Source organism: Mustela nigripes, chromosome 13 (genome assembly GCF_022355385.1).
Source record: "Mustela nigripes isolate SB6536 chromosome 13, MUSNIG.SB6536, whole genome shotgun sequence".
NCBI lineage: Eukaryota > Metazoa > Chordata > Mammalia > Carnivora > Mustelidae > Mustela > Mustela nigripes.
This window is the reverse complement of record NC_081569.1, coordinates 97,969,370-97,989,591: the sequence shown is the minus strand read 5'-3', so window position 1 is coordinate 97,989,591 and position 20,222 is coordinate 97,969,370. Positions and strand designations below refer to the sequence as shown.

The following is a 20,222-nucleotide window of genomic DNA, read 5'->3' as shown; positions in this document are numbered from 1 at the left end:
ATGCCCTTCCCCCTTGTGCTCGCTCACTAAAATAAATAAATCTTAAGGAAACAAAAAAAAAAAAAGGAAGGAAATTTTGACATCAGCTACAGTGTGGATAAACACCTTGAAGATATGATGCTAAATGAAATGAGCCAATCACAAAAGAACAAACATTGTATGATTCCGCTTACATGAGAATCCTGGAGTAGTCGAATCCATAATGACAGAAAATAGAATGGTGGTGTTGCCAGGGGCCAGCGGGGAGGGGAGAATACAGAGTTACTGTTTAATAGGTACAAAGTTTTAGTTCGGAAAGATAAAAACAATTCTGAAAATGGATGGTGATGACAGTTGCACAACAATATGAATGTATTTAATGCCACAGAATTATCTGATTAAAAATAGCTGAGATTGGAACACCCGAGGGGCTCAGTCAGTTAAGCATCTGCCTTCAGCTCAGGTCGTGGTCCCGGGGTCCTGGATCAAGTCCCATGTTAGACTTCTGCTCAGTGGGGAGTGTGCTTCTCCCTGTCCTCCCTGCTTGTTCTCTCTCACTATCTCTGTCTCTCTTTCAAATAAATGAATAAAATCGTTTTTTAAAAATAGCTAAAATTGTAAATTTTGTATGTACGTTTTACCACAAGAAAAAAAATTAGAAAGACATCAGCAATAATAAATGGATGAACTGTCAAAAAAATTAGGAGGAACTTAAATGTCCAAAAATAGAGGAACAGGAATGTTTAATTAATTATGATAACCCACTCAGTGGGATATTTATGGAGCCAGTAACATTTATTGATGGTGGCAACATGTGAAATGGTATATGGTATAGTGTTAAGTGGGAAGGAGGTAAAATTATCACATATTATGATTGCAACTATAAAAATATCTAGCTCGAGGATAAAACCTAAAAAAAACAAACAAAATGTTTTAAAAATTTGCATGAGAGTGATGAGATAACTGCTTTTTTGGGGTCTATTTTCCAATTGTTTTCAAAAGTAGATATAATAATCTTTGATGAAAAATGTATAATCAAAACTTAAAAGAAGAAATGAAGAAAAAGCTTTTTAATAATTATTATTAAAATTTCTTTTAGTTATTATTTATAAAATCAAGAAAGCTCGATATTTTTGAGGATTTTGTAAAGTAGTATAAACGTAAGTAATTGAGTTTCCTAGAAAACTCTTGTTCAACTCTAGCTTCAGAAACCACTTCAGGATTTGGGTCACTGAGCAGAGGACATGGAAAATGAATCTTTGAAGAAAGAAACTTTTCAAGGACTGTCGTGTTTGACACTGGGCAAAGACAACTTCCCAGAGGCAGAAACTGCATGTTCAGAGAAATGCCTTTCTAGGTTAAAGCAGGCTCACAGCATGGTAACTAGAGAGAGACTTTAAAACTGCTCTCCCAGGGGCGGCTCAGGGGCTCAGTCAGTTAAGCATCCTACTTGGGCTCAAGTCATGATCCCAGGGTCCTAGGATCAAACCCCACATCAGACTCCCTGCTCAAGGGGGGAGTCTGCTTCTCCCTCTCCTTCTGCCACTCCTCTGTTCATTCTCTCTTTCTCTCCCATTGTCTAAATAAATAAATAAATAAATAAAACAACTGCTCTCCTAATGAGGCAGTGACTGCTTCTAAGTGGGTTATACTCCAAACTTAACTCTGCATTCATCTTTGTCTGGCTTCCTTGTTGTCATTAGCTCACTGTCTTTCAGCAAGTTTCACCTCTAACTCCATCCCACCATCCACTCAAGAAAAAGAATCAGAATGAGAAGGAATTGGGTTCAGATGAGGACGTTTGTTCTTTACAAGAGAGGCACAGGGTGGGCGCGGGTGGGTGACGTTTCACAGAACAGAAGCTGCAACCACATCTCGGGTTACTCAGCTCCTTCATAAACTCTCCACGACCTCCCACTTAGAGCAGCTCACAGTATCAGCTTCCTGGAAGATTGGGGAGCAAGGGGAACCTGAGGAAGATGTCCCTTCAAGCACCACAGTTTGCTTCTTTTTCAGCCTGTTCCACTTTGGACCATTCTGTTCTCACATCAATCCTAGGTGGTTCGAGATCAGATCTCTCACTGCACAGTGAAATTGCGCCAGACCACAGGTCTCATGGAGTACTGCCTAGAGGTCATTAAGGAAAATGATCCCAGTGGCTTTTTGCAGGTAAGTGTTAACTAGTTTCTACTTCAGATTCTCAGTGTCCCGTGAAACTCAGTCCACCAATGTCGCAGCCGGACTCTCGGCAGCCCTTGCTGACCATGTTCCCTCCACAGTGGGACCCACCTTTAGACAGCCACACACATGTGGGCGCCAGCAGAACGCCACTGACTTCCTGAAAGTCTCTGCCACCATGTGCTCCAAGATTGAGATGTACATGGGCTTCTTAAAATTTGTTTCTGTTCATGTTTAACCATGAAAATGTAAGTCCCTGTAATTTCCTCTGAAACAGGGCTTCTGTTTTGCCTAAGAATTGGGTCCCTTTCCACTAATATCTTGGACAGTATTGTCAGCTAGAAATGTTTAAACATGCAAGGCTTCTACCTTCTTGACAGTTTCTACTGGCTAGTTAAATCAGTGATTTTCCAGGAGTTTTTTCATTCCTTGGATTTCTCATAATTTTTTTCGGTGTTGATTGTTTTAATGAGATGTAATGATGTCAGCTGAATTTTGCTTAGGTTTTGAGCTCAATGATTAAGGGAGCTTTTATTAAGGAACTCATAGATTCCTTCCAATTCACATTTTATCAATCTGGCCAAGAGTGACAATGAGAGATTAAATATAAGAAATGGAAGAGTTCTCTATCAAAGAATGAAGTGATAGAGAAGATGACAGGCTTAAAGTGTAAGAAATTCCACATTACAGATTACCATCTGCAGCCTCTCAAACTATTTTATAAAACTCATTCCAAGTGTTTACACAATATCCACACATCCTATTAGAAACTTAGGGTTGTTAGTTCTGCTAGGATTAACAGATCACCAACATGTTATCAAATGTTGCTGGCATTTAGTTGATCAGTCATAAATAGCAATAGCATATATCCGGGTTTGTCTACAAAGCAATTTACAGCTGCTAATTATTTATAGTGGCTCCCTCCAACTCATGAAAGCACCCAGGTTTGCATGGGTGACCCTGGTCATAATAGGCTTCTCACTGCCTACATGGAGACAGGAAAGGTGTGAGTCCCAGGATGTTTCTGTGTGCTCCTGGAGAGTGGAGGAGCAGTGTTCTGTGTCCAGTGTGGTATTATATTTCTTAGGCTGTGGTCTTTGATGTGATTAGATTTCCGACGCCCTCATAAGGAGGGTGCACCTGACTGAGGACCAGTGGGGGAAAGGAACACTCACTCCCAGGATGACCACGGACTTCGACCTGAGTCTGGACAACAGCCCTCTGCTGCAATCCATTCACCAGCTCGACTTTGTGCAGATGAAAGGTGCGTGCCTGCAGCCCCTGAAATAGAGCAACACCCCAAGTGGATACTGGTACTTGAAGCAGGATTGAGGCTTTGTGCCAGAGAGTAGCAAACAAAATGCAGCTGGCAGGTTTATAAATCACCTAAGAGGTGGGGAAGTAAACATACACACACACCTCTGGGTAACAATACAAAAGTCTGGAGTGGCTCCCAGCTTACCACATATGGGAAATGTACCATTGTAGCCCTGTGACCTACCTTTCAGAAAGCCAAATAACATACAGATAAACTCAATGCTTGCCTCCTTAAGAGTCTTAGAGCTGTCACAAGCCCAGCATCAGGGAATAGCTGACATAAAAAAAGATAAGGAGATAAAGACCGCATCACTGTACATAAATAAAATCTTGTTACAGAAAGTAACCCAGAAATATTGGTATAAATCAAGGCAGTTGAGAATTGAAATGACTACTGCCACATGGGTAGGTGGTGAGCAAATGGTTGAGCATAAATTAGTGGGAATTTGAGAGGATCAGTGTTGACTTGCCAATACTGGTCAGGAAAATGCCAGCCTGGTTACAGAAGGAAAATGAAGTTCTGAAATAAATTTTAACTTTTTAAACTTTTGGCTTATATGATTTAGGGGTTTGCAAGATGTCTTTGAGATTTTTTTGGTGGTTGGGGGGAAGTACAAGTACCTAAAATTATCTTAAGGAAAGTAACTCTTTCAAAGAAAAATAAAAAGCCAACCATGCAATGGTATTTTTATGCAGTATAAGTAATATCCATTGGAAAAAGATTCTTTTTTTAACTTTCATTTTGAAATATTTATACACTCACAGGAAGTTGCAAAAAATAGTAAGGAGAGGTCCTGTGTACCCTTAGCCTAGTTTCCATCAATCGTTGCATCTTGTAGAACTATCATCTTATATCAAAACCAGGAAATTAGGGGCACCTGGGTGGCCCGGCCCAGTTGGCTAAGCATCCAACTCTTGATCTCAGCTCAGGTCTTGATCTCAGGATTGTGAGTTCAAGCCCTGCATTGGGCTCTATACCCTGTGTGGAGTCCACTTTTAAAAAAAAAAAAAAAAAACCAATAACACAGGAATTAACATTGGTACAATGAATATGTATCACTCTGGGTCATTTGTCAGGTGTTTAGAGTCATCTAACTGCTCCTGCAATTAAGCTACCACCATAAAGACCTCCCTCATGCTACTCCATTATGGTCATATAATTATACCCACACCCCTCCCCTCTGCTGTCATCAATCCCTGGAAATCACCTATCTGTTCTTCATCTCTGTAATTGTGTCACTTTCTAGTCTTTTTCCTAAAACTGAAGAAATTGATTTGTTCTTTGCTTCTCCCAATTTGAGCAGCCACATAATAAAGGACTTAGAAGTTAGTGATTTAAGATATTCATTTTTTAAGAAAAATCTACATGCTTCCTTTTATCAGAGAGAAAGACCTAACCAGCAAGTCTTAGGGCTCTGCACTTGTAACTCACATCACACAGCCAAACTCATCTGTGTATCTGGTACAGGTAACTCTCATTCTTTTAATGGATTTTTGCTCTTTTATTTTCAGTTTTCTCATTTTTTGTTTATTATGTATTGCTTTGGGATGATGCCTTAACTGATTTTTGGAGTAAATAGCATATAGATTGTTAATAAAAGTACTTTGTTGCCATAACAAAAATGTTTAGCATTTCCTGACTATTTACCAAACCAGAAACTCTCCTAAGTGCTTCATGTGGATTAATTCAATTTATTCTTACAGCCCTAGTAGGCATCCAAGGAAACTGAGGCACAGGTAGACTGGGTAGCTTGACTGAATTCACACAGCTAGTGAATGTCAGGCAAGCACTCAAAGCCAGAGGGATACGTTCTAGACCCTGCACCTACAACTTCCAGTTTGTGTTTTAACATTAGTGCCTTATAAACTGGCTTCTTCAAGCAATAACCAAATTCTTCTCTTAAACTTAAGAAATTTAACTTTTTGTTGCAACACAACTTTCTTGCTATTTAGAATGTCTTCTTTAACACCCCCATGTGGTCTATAGAATACAGCCATCTGAGTAATACATGGATCCCCAGGTAAATCCCCCTCAATCAGCCTCTCTCTGGATCCCATCCTCTCAATGAGGTCAAATCATTAGAAGTTATGTCACAAATAGCTCAGAGGAGAAAATATGTCACAGAAAGGCAGTGGAAGGTAAAAAGGAGCCAACCCAATTAGATTTGGTGATGGAGCAGGTAGAGGGGGAGAGCCTCAGGGCTTTGAACTGCTTTCAGCAGCTGACAGAGCCCTCCCCTCCCTTATTTGCTGTCCTTCTGAATTATGTCCATCTGCCCAGAGAGAAGTCCAGGCCAGTTGGCAGGATGGTAACAATTGTGTTGGAATGAACAGGCCCTTCATCTGGTATGGGAACTGCAGCCTCATGTGCTGTGCCTCACAGACCCCAATCCTAAAGCACAGGCACTTGGCCCCTTAAGGCTGCCTGCAGACATATGCATGAAAAATGGCTGTGTGTCCACTCCACCAAAGTCTGCACGTGCGGCAGAGAATGCCACGCACTCTCAAGGCCAAAATGCAGAACACAAAAAAATTCACCCGGGACACAAAATGATCTCAGTTATTTACAAGGTTCCTCTAACAGGCTATTTGGGATGAGACTGGATTATTCCATTTTCCTTTTCTTTTTCATACTTCACATCAATTTAATTTACTGCTGATTAGTATCCTTCTGCAGAGTTAATTTATATGCTTTGCTTTGTGCTTGTGAAGTTTAATTAATTCGGTGAGAGCCAAGTCCTGTTAGACTCGAAATAATTTTTATCTGTCAGATGTTTTCGATGGAAAGGAGAAGCCAAAAGGTCATGACGCAATAGAGTTTGACTGGCTGTGGTTAAGACTACTCCTACTGGCCTCTTTGATAGCTGTTAACATACACAGCTGTGCTAGGTGTAGTAGTGTTTTTTGGTAGGATAGCTTGGTCAGTTTAATACACTGCATGTTCCCAGCTTGTCAGTAAAAATATCTCAAGAAACTGTACCCCCAAATCCGTGTAAGAAGGGTCAAAATTTAAAGAGCATTGAGAACAGTGCTAAAGTAATCTGACCATTAATACAATATACAATATGTGTACTTCAATATATGTTTCCTAATTATGCTAAGCAGATTACAGTAGAAAGTTAAAATATTTTCAGAGCTACTTAAAGTATGCATTTAAAGTTTGACTCAAACTAACAACAAAAATATCTGTTCATTTCTTAACTGGAAATTCTAGCATCTCTCTGGTTTTGGAATTTCATCTCAGAAGTCTTTTTTTCCCTTGATATCAAAAAAGATAGGTCTGTTGCTGGTTTTTTTTTTTTTTTTTTTTGGTTTGTTTGTTTCAGTTAGGGCAGCTACTAATCAGCAAGAAAATTATTCTCCTATGAGCCAAGGATTTAACTCATCTGCTCTTCCTGATTCTGCATCTGAAATCTAAGTGGAGAATGCTGGTACCTTCTTTGTTCAAACATCCTCAGAAAAATATTATCCCAGAATTGTTTTAAGTATAGAAAGTGTCCCAAGATTCATGAGTCAGTGCTGGAAAGAAATGCCAACATGTTCATTCTGAACCAGGATATGAAACAGTGACCTAATGCTCCCCTAAGCCTTTTTAGTATCAATGGCTGTTAATCCCTTAAGTGCCTCTACTCAACCTAAGAACACATTTATCTTTATGAACTCATGTCACATGTAAGAGCCCGGAGTATGCACCAAGGTCATGGGCAAGGTCAGTGTGATGTGAACCGACCTTTTTATAAATCATGGAGAAAGAGCACCCAGAGGTTTGACAGGGATGCGGATAGGCACACACACTGACTCACATGTCTTCTGTTCAGGCATGTGATCCATTCATGGTTTGGAGTCCTGCAATGCATGTCCTCAAAACCCACGTTCACATTTCTCTGTACCAGTGTACTAATGAGAGTTTTGCAAAAATGGCTTGTTGTTCCTCTAAAGTAGAAACTTTCCTGAGATGCTACTTGTGTTGTTCAGCCACTGTAAAGGAGAGAAAGTCCCCCAAGGAACATTCAGATAGGATGACTCAGGATAATTGCATTTCCAGCTACCATAGCTCTTATGGTGAAATATTTCTTTCTTTTTCTTTCTGCAATTTTTAAAGTATGGTTGATACCCAATGTCACACTCGTTTCAGGTGGACAACACAGTGATTCAATTAAATTGATACATTATGCTATGTATGGTGAAATATTTCATTAATCTATGCCAACAATTCTTGGGGAACTTTGTCACTCACATTACAGAAGCAAAAGGAAATATTCCTCTTGGAATCAGGTGTGGGGACTTCCCTCTAGTACACTATTACTACACATGAGTCTGGAGAGGCAATGTGGTGTAATTAAGCATACAGCCCCTGGGGCCAGCCTGCTGGGACTCGGACCCAGCTCTGCTACTTAATAGCCATGAAAATTGTGTTTCTTTTTCCTCATCTATCAACTAGAGATAATAACAACACCTGTTCTGGTGGGGTTACTGTGAAAAACACTTGGGTGACACTTGTGAAGACACCGTTGCAGAATTTAATTTTGAGCCAAAACTCCAAGGAAGTCAGTAGGAAGAGAGTAAGAATGGTTGCCTCTTGCAACTAAGAAAAGTATTTTTAGCCCAAAGCTTGATATTATGGGCCAAAAGAATACAAGCAATAGACTTCTGATCAGTCAGTTTCTCCTGAAACTGGAAAAACAAAACATCCAAGAATGATGGTGAAAGCATTAAGATTAAGACAGCTGCAACAGCCCAATGACAGAAGTTTCAGTAAAATAAAAATTTCTTAGAGTTCAGCCCAGGAACTGTGATGCTATCCATTTCCAAAGCACAAATAATAATTTGAAAATACTTTGGATTCTTATACATCATTTATTTTATACCTAATAAAGTGAAATAGGGTAATAAAATACCCACTATAAAATCTGTTTTTCTAAAATGTCAGCCTTAGTCTTTGCTAATGAGGCTGTAATTTTGGCACATTTGCCTTTTATATGCAACATATAAATGGGGTAAATAAGGACATAGAAAAAATAATTCTGAGCACATCAAGAAATAGATTTAGATATGCAAATGTCTCTATGTTCCTTCATTTTCATTTCTCTCTTTCTCTCCCTCTTTCCCTCCCTTTATCACTCTCCCTCCCTCATTTCACTTTTTTTTTTTTTTTTTGATTCATTTGTTTAAGGTCTGGACAATATTAAAATCTGAAGATTAGTGAGTGATTAGAGTTTTTATTATCTTTTTGGTCTTTTAAAGCGTATCCACTGAGGACTTAAAAATGAAGCTCTCATGCTTTAATTACACATGACATCATGTATTTCAATTAATCTATTAATTATACCTATGTCTATACAAGGAAATTTGAGTTTCTTATTGGAGACATTGCAAGCATTTACATGATTCAAGTTGAAACCATCTTGTGAGCTTATTCTTTGATTTTAAAATGTTGACTTGCCTGAAACATGAACAAAGGGAAAATGAAGATTGATAGGAGAACTAATGAAATAAAGAGAGTCCAAGAAATAGGTTGTTTTATGATAGGCTCTGATCTGTAAGGACAGCTCAGAGCAGATATCCCCAAGGAGAATCATTCCATGTCTCTAGAAGCCATTCGAAGAACAGTTTGCTTAAACTTATCATAATTTACTCCACAGTTAATATGTTAAAATTTATTATTTTTATTATTTTATTATTATGACCAGGTGGTTTCCTAACACATGATTACCTGAAGTTAACCCTCCAATTACAACTGTTAGGTGATGCCTGTTTTTGGGCAGAGGATCATTAGGTGTTACATCTTCTCTCTCCTCCCCTTCCCATCCAGTCCTGTAGTCTATTTCTTGAACAAGGCAATGAATCCATCTCCTTTTCTCCAATTCCAGATGTTTGAGGATCTCTTTCTCATAAGACCAACTGAATTCTATGCCATTGAAACCTGAAACATGATTTCCCTTCCTAAACTCACTACCTCCAATCAACTGGTCATAATTTTGATTTCATTATGTTTGTTCTAGTAACTCAGGCATGGTTTTCTTGTATCAAAGTCTTTTCTTAAGTATAATTGACCTGCCTCACCTTCATATCTCTTGTGTTATGAGCACTGCTGTTATTTCCTAGGTTATCCACCATAGAACCCATTTCCTAAATGGCTGTTAAATAAACCATCTTTGGAGTAAGATGATGGCAGGGAGCAGATAATTTGATTCATGACACGGAGTCCAATTTTGGTACAGCATACCAGGTGTTCCATAATTAACATTTGTTCATTTAAATGTCCCTGGATGCCATCCAAACTGTTCTCTCCTATTGTTAAAGTGCTACAAAAACGAATTAATGGTTTGGTGCTAAACAAAAATTTTTTAAATAGTTGGTAAAAACATTATTCCCAAATATATACATTGAGTTCATATGTTAGGAACTGGAATTGTTTGTTACCTAACAATTCTATGTCTGTGTGTCTGAAGGTTCAACCCCAATGCAGTTTGAAGTAATAGAAAAGACTCCCAGCACAAAATGGGGACAGGGGTATGTTGTAACTCATAGTACTGTGGCAAATTCTCACAAAGTCACAAGGACACCTTGACCCTCCCCTGCCAGGCCCCTTCTGCTGCCATGCTACTCTCCAGGCTCACAGTTGGCTGTTCTGCACCTCAGAGAATGGACCTGAACTAGCCTGGCTACTGTGGAAAAATGGGGTCAAGTTCCTCAGAAGTCTAGAAATGGAGAAATCACTGTTTTTATGTCACTTACAACTAAGTTTTCAAAAATCCACTGTTGTAGCTACTTATATGTACAACACCTTGAGTAGAATCACTGGTAAAACAAACAAACTCCTCAGAATAGGCAGTTCCAAGTTTATACACTGGGTGCCAAGGCTCAGGATAAATTTTTTGATATGTTTTTCACCCATATTATGGGTTACATGGACTTTAGTGAGCCGGGCTGGAAACCCATCTCCCATTAAAGTAGTTCCCTTAGCGATGGGGTCTTCAGTGCTCAAGGGGGTGACAACAGAGCAATTGTCTCCCCACGGTTAAGGTAAGAAGTACCACAAGTTTGGGAAAGGGCATCCCAGCAGCTCAGGACCCAGTCCAGTCCTAGAGACTGGAAGAGATCCAGTTCAGGTCCCCCGTGGGCTAGTACTGAGTCAAGCCCCATGTTGATCAGGGGGATGTTTCCCATTCCAAGATCCTGAAATGTTTGTACCTCAGCAGAAGCCAGGGTTACATTAATTTCTGTTTAGCTTCCTCTCCAGTCCCAGCAACCCCCATCCTGCAGCTGGAGGAGTGTTGTACCCACAACAACAGTGCCACGCTGTCCTGGAAACAGCCACCTCTGTCCACAGTGCCTGCTGAAGGCTACATTCTGGAGCTGGATGATGGCAATGGTGGTCAGTTCCGGGTAAGTAGAGTATCTGCTACTTGTTAACCAAAGCCAGGGACCACCTCAGAGGACCCATTGTGGGGTCTCAGGCCAAGCTTCCCCACCTCTCCTGAGACCAGACCATCCTGGCAGGGTCTGCCGGCCCTTCAACGGAGACCTGCATTCACCTTGAACCATCAAAGATGGACAGAGGAGTCTCTGAAGAGAAACTGCCCTCCCCTTCTGAAGAGAAAGCTCTTGTAGGCAACAAGCTCTGGAGTCCAACTGCTTGCTCTCGATCTGAACTCCACCATTTAGCCATGGGATTGTGCCCACTTCTCACTTCTTTGAGCCTTCATGACCTCATTTGTAAAATGGGAGGTGATAATATTAACACATACCTCACGTATTGTGGTTAAGAGTCCATTAGATAATCCATCATATAAAATTCTTAGCATGCCAGGATCCCAGACCCCAATCTGCTTAGCATCCCACCAGAGAGTTATCATTTTAAGGCTGTACTTTGAATACAAATTATTTTTACTCATTACATCAGCATAGTGTTGCAGAAGCCTACAGCTAAAGAGGGAGGCACATGCCTAACCTATGCTAAAGATGCATTATGCTACGATTTATTTTAAGCCTTTGAAATGTCATTCTTCCTCCCGCCCTGTTTCCTCCCCCTTCCCTCTGCACCACGATAAAACCTATACTTCTGTGCCTTTGAGTGTAATCTTGGTGACAGTTCCTCAAGTTACCAGTGGAGTTACAGACAGAACACAGAGACCACCCTCATGTTTTCAAACCAATTTTGTCAAATCACACTGATGGATAGAGAGCTTGGTAGGTATATTATGTGGGTAAATGCCAAGTTAATAATAATAAGCATAACACTAACTATAAGCACCCAATTTTAATTTTTTAAGCCCTAACTGCTAGTAATTACCACTCATTAAGGTGCCAGGCCCACGCTAAATATAAGGCATTACATTTGTCAGTTTGCACACATGACTTCCTTACCGGATCCTCTTAGCAGCCTCATGAACTAGGTATTATTGTCCCCATTTTACAGATGTCAAAACTGAGACTTGAAAAGGCCAATTAGGGACACCTTGGTGGCTCAGTTGATTGAGTGTCCAGCTCTTGGTTTTGGCTCAGGTCATAATCTCAGGGTCCTGAGATCAACCCTGTGTTAGGCCCCATGCTCATCAGGGAGTTTGCTTGAGATTCTCTCTCTCCCTCTCCCTAAACTCCTTCCCTTCCCCTACTCATGCTCATGCTCTCTCTCTCTCTCTCTCAAACAATAAGTAATAAAATCTTAAATAAGTAAATAAGGTCAATTAAATGGCTTAGTATCTCACAGAACTTGAATCCAGATCAGGCTGCCACCAAAATGTTTGCTCCTGACCACTGAGCAACACTGCCTTCCTCATCCCTCACAAGGGTTGGCATTAAACTGTGGCCTGTTCTTTGTTGACCCTTAGGAAGTATATGTTGGGAAGGAGACGATGTGCACCGTGGATGGTCTTCACTTCAACAGCACATACAACGCTCGCATCAAGGCCTTCAACAAAACAGGAGTCAGCCAGTACAGCAAGACCCTGGTCCTCCAAACGTCTGAGGGTAAGGCCCTTCAGCAGTATCCCTCAGAGCGAGAACTGCGAGGCATCTAAAGTGGCTGGCAAGCCCGGAGGTAACCCCACCACTGCCCACATTCTGAAGTGTTTCCATGACTTGCTCTGCATTCTGGCACAAAGCCGCTGTTCCTCTCCTGCCGTTAGAGAGCCCATGGTATGTGGATGTGATCAAACCAAAGAGTCCACAGCGGCAGTTCAAATGGCCTGGGGCGACGGCTTCCTTTGATAACACTCTAAATAAGCTGCAGTTGAAGAAGCTGAAAAAATGAAGGCCTGAATGTCCCCCCGGTGTGTGAAACAAATGTATCTAGGTTCTAGGGTAGGCTCCCATTCTCCACGACACACGTCACTTGCCAATTTTATCCAGATGATTCTAAATTGCTTTGTAGTCCTTACCTGTTTCTGAGGGTGGGGCCGAGGTTCTTTCCAGCTGTGGATATGTGTGACTGAACATGTTTCCAATGGGTGTGGGATGCTAGAGCTGTTCAGAGAGGGCCTGTCGGCCAGCGCGGACCGCCTTCCATCTCACGCCCAAAGCTGAGGCCGGCGGCACCAGGACTGAGGCTTCCTGTGGGCACCAAACAGGAAATGACCAGCAGCTCCGCATTACCTCGCCATTTTCACCTTTGCCCATCCCTCTAGGCTGGGTTAGGCCACCCAGGGCCACTCTACAATGTCATGCCCCAGAGAACTTTGGCTTCTTGGCCATACTATAAATATGTTGGTCATCAGAGTCAAGCCATTCCTCTCAGAAGAGGGGCTTGCTTGTGTTTGATGACCAGGTATAACCTCTGAGGCTTTTAACATTTTCATTCTAAAAGCAATCACAGCACATGAAATTAAACCTATGAAGAGGTATTTGTGGTCAGTGCCAAAGCATTTTCAGACCTTCTGGGTCTCATTTTAATCACAGAAGTCACCCCTGCTGGCATTCCCCATAACCTCCCTCTGCAGAACTAATTGTGTTGATTTTGTTCAAATTCAAGATGTTAGCTCAAAGAACTGTGGTGGTGTTTTTTTTTCCCGCTTCCCACAAACTTTGGCATGCACCAATCATACTTAAAATGGTTCACATGGTTAAAAACAAGCACAACTTCAAATCCCACAGCAAGGTTGACAGGCCCCTAGCCGTAAAGACCGGGCCTGTGGGGAGCAGTGGTAAGTCTGTGAGGGTTGCTGTTCAAGGAGAAGGATTTGCTGAAGGAAACATGCCCGCACGACCCATTCCCATCGGGTTCTAGGGATGGGATAGCTACAGCCCCCCGAATGACCGTTTTAGCAACTTCTCTCTGGATGACCTCTCTGCTTGAGAGCAGTTGTCTCTTTCCCCAAGTACCCTGCTAAATGCTAAAACCCTCCAAGAATTGCCTGCGTGCAAAGCAGAAGGCCCCTCGTGATGATGGCCTCGTTTCCCACGTGCGTACAAGGTGGTTTGATTGAAGAGTGAAGTGCATGTCATCAGAGCAGGGAGACAGTTTGCAGCAATGTTGCTAATATGTATCATGAGACCTACTACTTCTATTCATAATACATCATGGAACTCATATTCTTCCGCTAAAATCAGTTACTAGCATAGCAGCTTGAGCATTCATGTTTCTCTTTTCATCCTGCAGGAGGATGTAGTTTCTCAGTTTCTCTTACTGTTCATAAGATTATGGTGTCTAATAAATTACAGGATTGGAACTGCGATCCCTCGTACCACAGTCACAGAACTGGGGGTCATTTTCTAAACGAAACTAACGGAACAAGTCCTCTTCCAACAAAGAAACTGTACTGTAGAAATTAATTTCCTCCATGAATTTTATATATTGTGTACAAAATATAAGGTATGTATCTAAATACAAAGAAAACCTTATCATCGTGTAGATATATCAGTATTCTCTGTTACTGCACAGAAGTGATTTTCTCATGATGAAATAAAGTTCACACACATACTTTCTCCATAACTTTGGTTTGTTCTATTTGTTTCTCCCTCATTCTAACTCATTCACATGGTGAGACAAGGTTTAGAAAGCAAGAAAAAAAAATAATGATAGCTAATTTTTAAAAAGTTGATTAAGAAGATCAAAAAGATTTGTAACAATAGAGAAAGCCTATAGAATTAAAGAACTATGTATATATTTTTTGGTTTTCTTGTTTTTGTTTTTGTTTTTAGAAATCAGTAAGAAAAATGCCATTGACAGGGTTCAATATATTAACTGAACTTATATTGTATTCTATTAATCTTCCTTCCTACAGTTCCTGGAAAGGTTTGCTTTGGAAGTTTATTTTCTTTGCTGCTCTTGGGAATGGCATGGCGGTTTGTTTCAGCTTTCTACTGTAACAAGATGTTTTGCTGTCTTCTTAGCAACAGCTAAGCCTTTCCCCAAGTTCAAAACAAAAATCTGTATTACAGAAGGGTCCAATTCATATATGATAGCAAGTCTCATTTGTATGTACCTGCATTTAGTCCAAGGTTTAAGCCACTTGTCACTTATATTCTTTGAAGGATCATAAAACCATCTGCTGACTTACAGGTAACATTATGCAAGGGAGATCAGAGGTCTACGTTTTTATAAATGCTGATCATTTTCCCCAGAAGCAGTTCTGCTTATATATCTATTTATTGGGCTGTGCTTGGTAAAGACTCACTGTATGCTACACTGTGGGCATAGAGGGATGAGGTGTCCCCCCTGCTTGTATGAGCTCACAGTCTAGGAAGAGAGACAGGCTTAAAAGACATGTGACTAGTTACATACTTGCAAGTTATTATTATCACTGGGAGGGAAGGAAAGGGGACTAGCAGGAAAACATAATTTGTATCTGGGAATCAGGAAAACAATGAAAAATAATTTAATTCAATGGAAATTATAAAGAACGTGTTATTAAAAGGGAAAAGGAAAGGAAAATCCATCATTAGGTGAGTTCAAGTGTGATTCCTTCCCTGAAAGCAGAGTTCTTGGAGTGCACCTAAGACAGCCACGCACATAAGCTAGCTGCAGATCTCAACCCAATTACCCTGACTTAAGAAGAAATAGAACTGTCAACAATTAAGAATCTTGATGAAATATTAAAATGAGGCCCACAACCCCAGTTGTATATATTTTTTAAGTAATCCACTTAATAGCTGTCATGGCTGTGTCACGGTCTTTGAAACCATTGGCAAAAGAATACCTGTTATGTAACAAGGCCTTCTTCCCACGTAGTTCTGGGGCTTATTCTGTCTGGGAGACTCTACTCCTGAAAGAGATTTTTTTTTAAGATGAGGCTGAGAACAGAATCGGTAATTTTCCCATTTATTTTTCCCTCTGCCTATCTAAACAGACTAACCTTTTTCTTTTTCTTTAATCTGGAAAGAAAATAAAATAGACCACAGGTAACATTCCTGGGGCTCAAATAACTCAAGACTATTAGCTGACTGAAAAGAGAGGGTTTCTCTCTGACCCCCTCTCAGTGGGGAGAATTGCCAGGGAATGGCTTCATTCAGTCTTAGTGGAGGAGGGAATCCTTCAGGGAAGTAAGAACAGGAAGGGTGTCACCCTTCAGTCTATCAATACTCTCTCACACAAATCTTGCTATCTTCCTTGGACAAATTCTTAGAGTTGGAGTTACCAGACCAAGGAGCATGAACACTTTTGAGGCCCTTGATCTGTGTTTCTCAGTTGCTTTCCAGATAGATTTTACACCAGAAATGTTTGAACCGTTCCATTTTTAAAAATCACCTCAATTCTGCTATTTAGTTTAATTTTGCCTAAGAAGCAGCCCCCTAAAAGTGGAAGTGTACCCAAAACAGGACTTTTTAAATTTATGTTTTCGTAGAAATAATATTCTGATTGTTTAACACAAAAGCTACATGAAGTTGCAACATATTGCAAAGAAAGTGAATATGATCCAAAAAAGAGGGAAGACTTCCCAGAGTATAGAGAGACAGTCAGACAGAAATCCAAACACAAGGAATAACTGTATACAAGGCAAAAGCTTCAAAATCTGCCTTGAGCTGACTATGATAACAAAATCTCATTCATTCAAAAAACATTAATGGAGCATCTCAGCTGTGTCAGGCACTGTGCTGGGCCCAGCATCAAGATGCATGAGGCATGGCCCCTGCCACCAGAGTTTATGGGCTTCGTTCGTCCTTCTCCCTGAACTCCATGGCATCTGACTCGGAACACCTAAAAACTATGCTCCCTCACCTCTCTAGAGCTAAGATATCCACCCGGCAATCTAGATAGTCATCTTACAATCAAGAAGTGATAATAACCTCTGATTGGTCAAAAAAAAAAGAAGAAAAAAAGTCAAAGTTAGCTGTAGACACTCCTGTGCTATCCTTACAGCAGGGCCCTGATCTCCTCAGTTCTTGCTATTCTTACTTTATGCACAAGTCCACTGAGTTCATGACCCACTCAGGAAGACCACAGCAGACTAGGAACATCACATTAGAAGAGAGAAGAGGTACTGGTGAGGAGGGAAGGTAACTGGGAAAACCGAGAACGACCCCTCCACCCCCAAAAAAGTCAAAAGACGGCATTCTGTGGCTTATGTTCTTAATAAGAAAGTTAGAAAGTATATTATGAATTGTAAAAATATCTCCATTGAACATTTAAAAGTCAGTATATTCCCTGGAACCCTTGGTAATGGATATTAGGTATATATCAGAAGGCTTTATAGAATCACAATACAAAATACCGTGAGAAAACTATTGCAATAAACTCTATCTCATTTTGTGTTAAGCTTCTAAGAACTTTCTTCACTGCCCACTAAAAGATTCCATGAAAAAGTGACAGCCAGCAAGTATTTTTAAGGATACTGAAATCCAGTAGAAGAACTATAGGAAAAAAATCAATTCTATGTTTCAGTTCTATAAGATCCTAAGGGAAAACTAGGAGTTTTTTCTGTTCACCCTAAAACAGCTATAAAGACTCTAGACTACACCTCTGTGCCCACAAATGCAAACCCCTCTCCTGTTCGGATATCTTAATATTCCAGATTTACCCTGTGTATTAATTTCCTATTGCTGCTGTAACAAATTACTACAAACTCGGTAGCTTAAAATAATGCGAATTTATTACCTTACAGTTCTTTAGGTCAGACTCCTAGATGGATTTCACTAGGCAAACAGTGTGGTGTTGATGCGGCTGCATTCCTTCAGGTAGTTCTAGAGGAGAATCTGTTCTCTTTCCTTCTCCTGCTTCTAAAAGCCACCTGTGTTCCTTGGCTCACAGCCGCTTCCTCCATCTGCAACGCTAGAAGTGTAGCAGCTTCCAATCTCTTTCTGACTCTGCACCTCCTGTTTCCCTTTTATAAGGACCCTTGTGATTACCTTGGGGCCATCTGGATAATCTCTCCTTCTCAAAATCCTTACCCTAATTACATTTGCAAAGTACCTTTTGTCATGTAAGGTAAGAGATTGCAAGGATTATATGACAAGGACATTTTTGGACAAGCCATTATTCCACCTCCCACACTCCAGGAGAAAGTATTATAATTATTACCTCGTCCTCCATATGGGAAGACTGAGCCTTTGAGAGGTTAAGTGACATGTCAGACCCTGACCTTCTAGCCTGCACTGCCCAGCACAGTGCCCTTCAGTGCTGACATTAGAACAGCACTATTTGCACTCAACTAAAAGGAAGGAAATAGGGAAATCTATCTTAAATCTGTTTGTTAAGTGTGTGAAAACATCTTGTCCAAATGAAGCAGCATTATGTAGCTGCCTCATGTGAGCATCCAGAAATCCCAGCAAGAAATGGACTCTAACACTTTCCAAGAGTCATGTTAGAATTTGGGTGGAAAAAAATAACATTCTTCCTTTAAGAAGGAGGTGAGAAGAGGCTGTCCTTTCCAACATCAAATCCAAACTCCTACTCGGGTCCTGTCCTTTTCTACTGTCTGTGCATCTCCACTTTCTCACCCACCCACCCTCCCTCCCCAGGATAAGTGTTCACGTAGAGAGGCCCTTCTCCCCTGCTGGGATCAGAAACTGCTTTTGGCTGGCAGTGACAGGTGGCTGCTTGGGAAAGAAAAGGAATTTTGGAGCCAGATCTGTAAGGTCCTTAAAAGACCCTACCAAATGAGGTCTGGGTCTTGAAGCTCTGTTCTGGTTGAAACCACAGAGCCATTTATTGGCAAAAGCTCTCAGCCCTCCAGATCTCAACAGTGAGGAAACTGGAGAGAAAGTAAACAGTGATAAATGTAGAATCAGGCTTTAGACAAGATGCTCTCACGCATCTTCTTAGTTGAACGTCCACAGGAATCCTCTCCCTAACACTTTTCAGGATTGTCTTCTCTAATGACAATAAGAGGGTTAGAATTCTTGAAATTATGTCTTAGAAGATGCTTTCTAAAAGGGGGCATAGAAGATGTTGTTCATAAAATTAAAATGCCTATTTTCCCCTATTAGACTATTACTGTCACATTACCCCTTCCAATGTGATAGCTCCTTCTCCCACACATTGAAAGAAATAACCAAAAGAATATTCTGTGGTATAAGCAGAATATGACCCCAGAATAGCCCCAGATGCATCTATCCAAAATCTCTTTGCAGATATCTTATAGTGATTTTGGAGAAACGTAAGTACAGTATTCTTAAACCCTAGTGTACTAAACCTGCCCCACCCCCAGAGAAGTTGTAACCTTGGGGTGGGGAAGATGATCCTTTGCCTTGCAATCCTTAACCGCCCTAGTCCATAGAACTGCTTCATTTAGAGAAGAAAGATTTACCCTCACTCAATATGGTACAGGATTGAAAGAATGATATTGGGTTCATCTGCACAAATCTTGGTCACCCCAAGACCACTGGAATGTGTCGATGGCCCATGGCCTAAAGTTTACCTTTTGTACATTTCCAAGGCACAAAAGAGAAGCAATGGCCTTGTCACTCCCAAAATTTTATCCCCCTGGAATTGATCCTGCCTGGGTCCCTATCCTGTCCTACCACAGTGGGCAGTGTGACTTGGGATGTGTCCCTTAACCTCTCTGGATTTCAGAAGTTTTTGTTTTGTTGTTGTGTTTGGGGAGGGGAGTGTTGGGAGGGGTTTCTTGGTTTGGAGGGCAGTTTGTTTTGTTTTTGTCTCTTAAACTATGGACTTAGAACATATAACCTCCGAGTTCTTTATAATTTGTACCTCTGGCTTTCTTGTATGGTTTATTTCTTCAAAACTACTGCTGAAATCTGTCAACTGTTTATGAAAATGTGATGAACAGGCATAGACACCTCCTGCCTCCTGCAAGGATCTTAATAGGTCTTAAAGATCTGCCTGTGATACTGAGAATTCAACACTAGTAGAAAACAGTTGATAAAGGATCATATAGGGGAGAGTATATTGTCCACCAGAGATCATCTTTCCTATGCCTCTGCTTTATTTTTCCCGGTTCAGAACCTCAGAGCTCCCAAAACATTAGTTAGAAGAATGTGCATTTCCAAAACAAAATCCTCAAGGTAGGTAAATCATACCTGAACAAATTTGGGTAGGTTTTACAAAATCCAAAGTAAGAGGCATGCTAGTTTTCAGAGCCCAGAAAAGAGAAATACTCTGTTCCTTTTAATTTTGACAACATGCATGACATCCCAGGGAATTTCCTCAATTTTTCCATAGAACTAAATTGGATCCAGACCCTGTCTTTGGTTCTGGGCAATATGCTTTGCAGTTGACACTCTGGGGAGCAGGAATTTTTAGTTCTTTTGATGGCAGTTACTTAGAAATAATGCTATGGTATTCTAAACTGGAGTGGAGGATTTGGTGACAGAGCATGCAGCTGTCCCAGGGGTGTTTGAGAGACTAT

At 40.7% G+C, this 20,222-nt stretch overlaps 1 protein-coding gene across 12 annotated transcripts in view; it reads left to right on the top strand.

Moving 5' to 3' along the window:
• TRIM9 (tripartite motif containing 9) overlaps positions 1–20,222 on the top strand; it is a 108,149-nt gene that overhangs the window by 72,810 nt on the left and 15,117 nt on the right. For 9 of the 12 annotated variants that reach the window (XM_059373189.1, XM_059373188.1, XM_059373186.1 and 6 more), the window contains exons 4-7: positions 2,038–2,148; positions 3,268–3,421; positions 10,706–10,863; positions 12,309–12,447. In XM_059373189.1, the coding sequence (XP_059229172.1) occupies positions 2,038–2,148; positions 3,268–3,421; positions 10,706–10,863; positions 12,309–12,447 (562 nt within the window). The remainder of the gene's footprint in view (positions 1–2,037; positions 2,149–3,267; positions 3,422–10,705; positions 10,864–12,308; positions 12,448–20,222) is intronic. The other 3 variants (XM_059373187.1, XM_059373182.1, XM_059373177.1) reach the window with 1 other exon arrangement.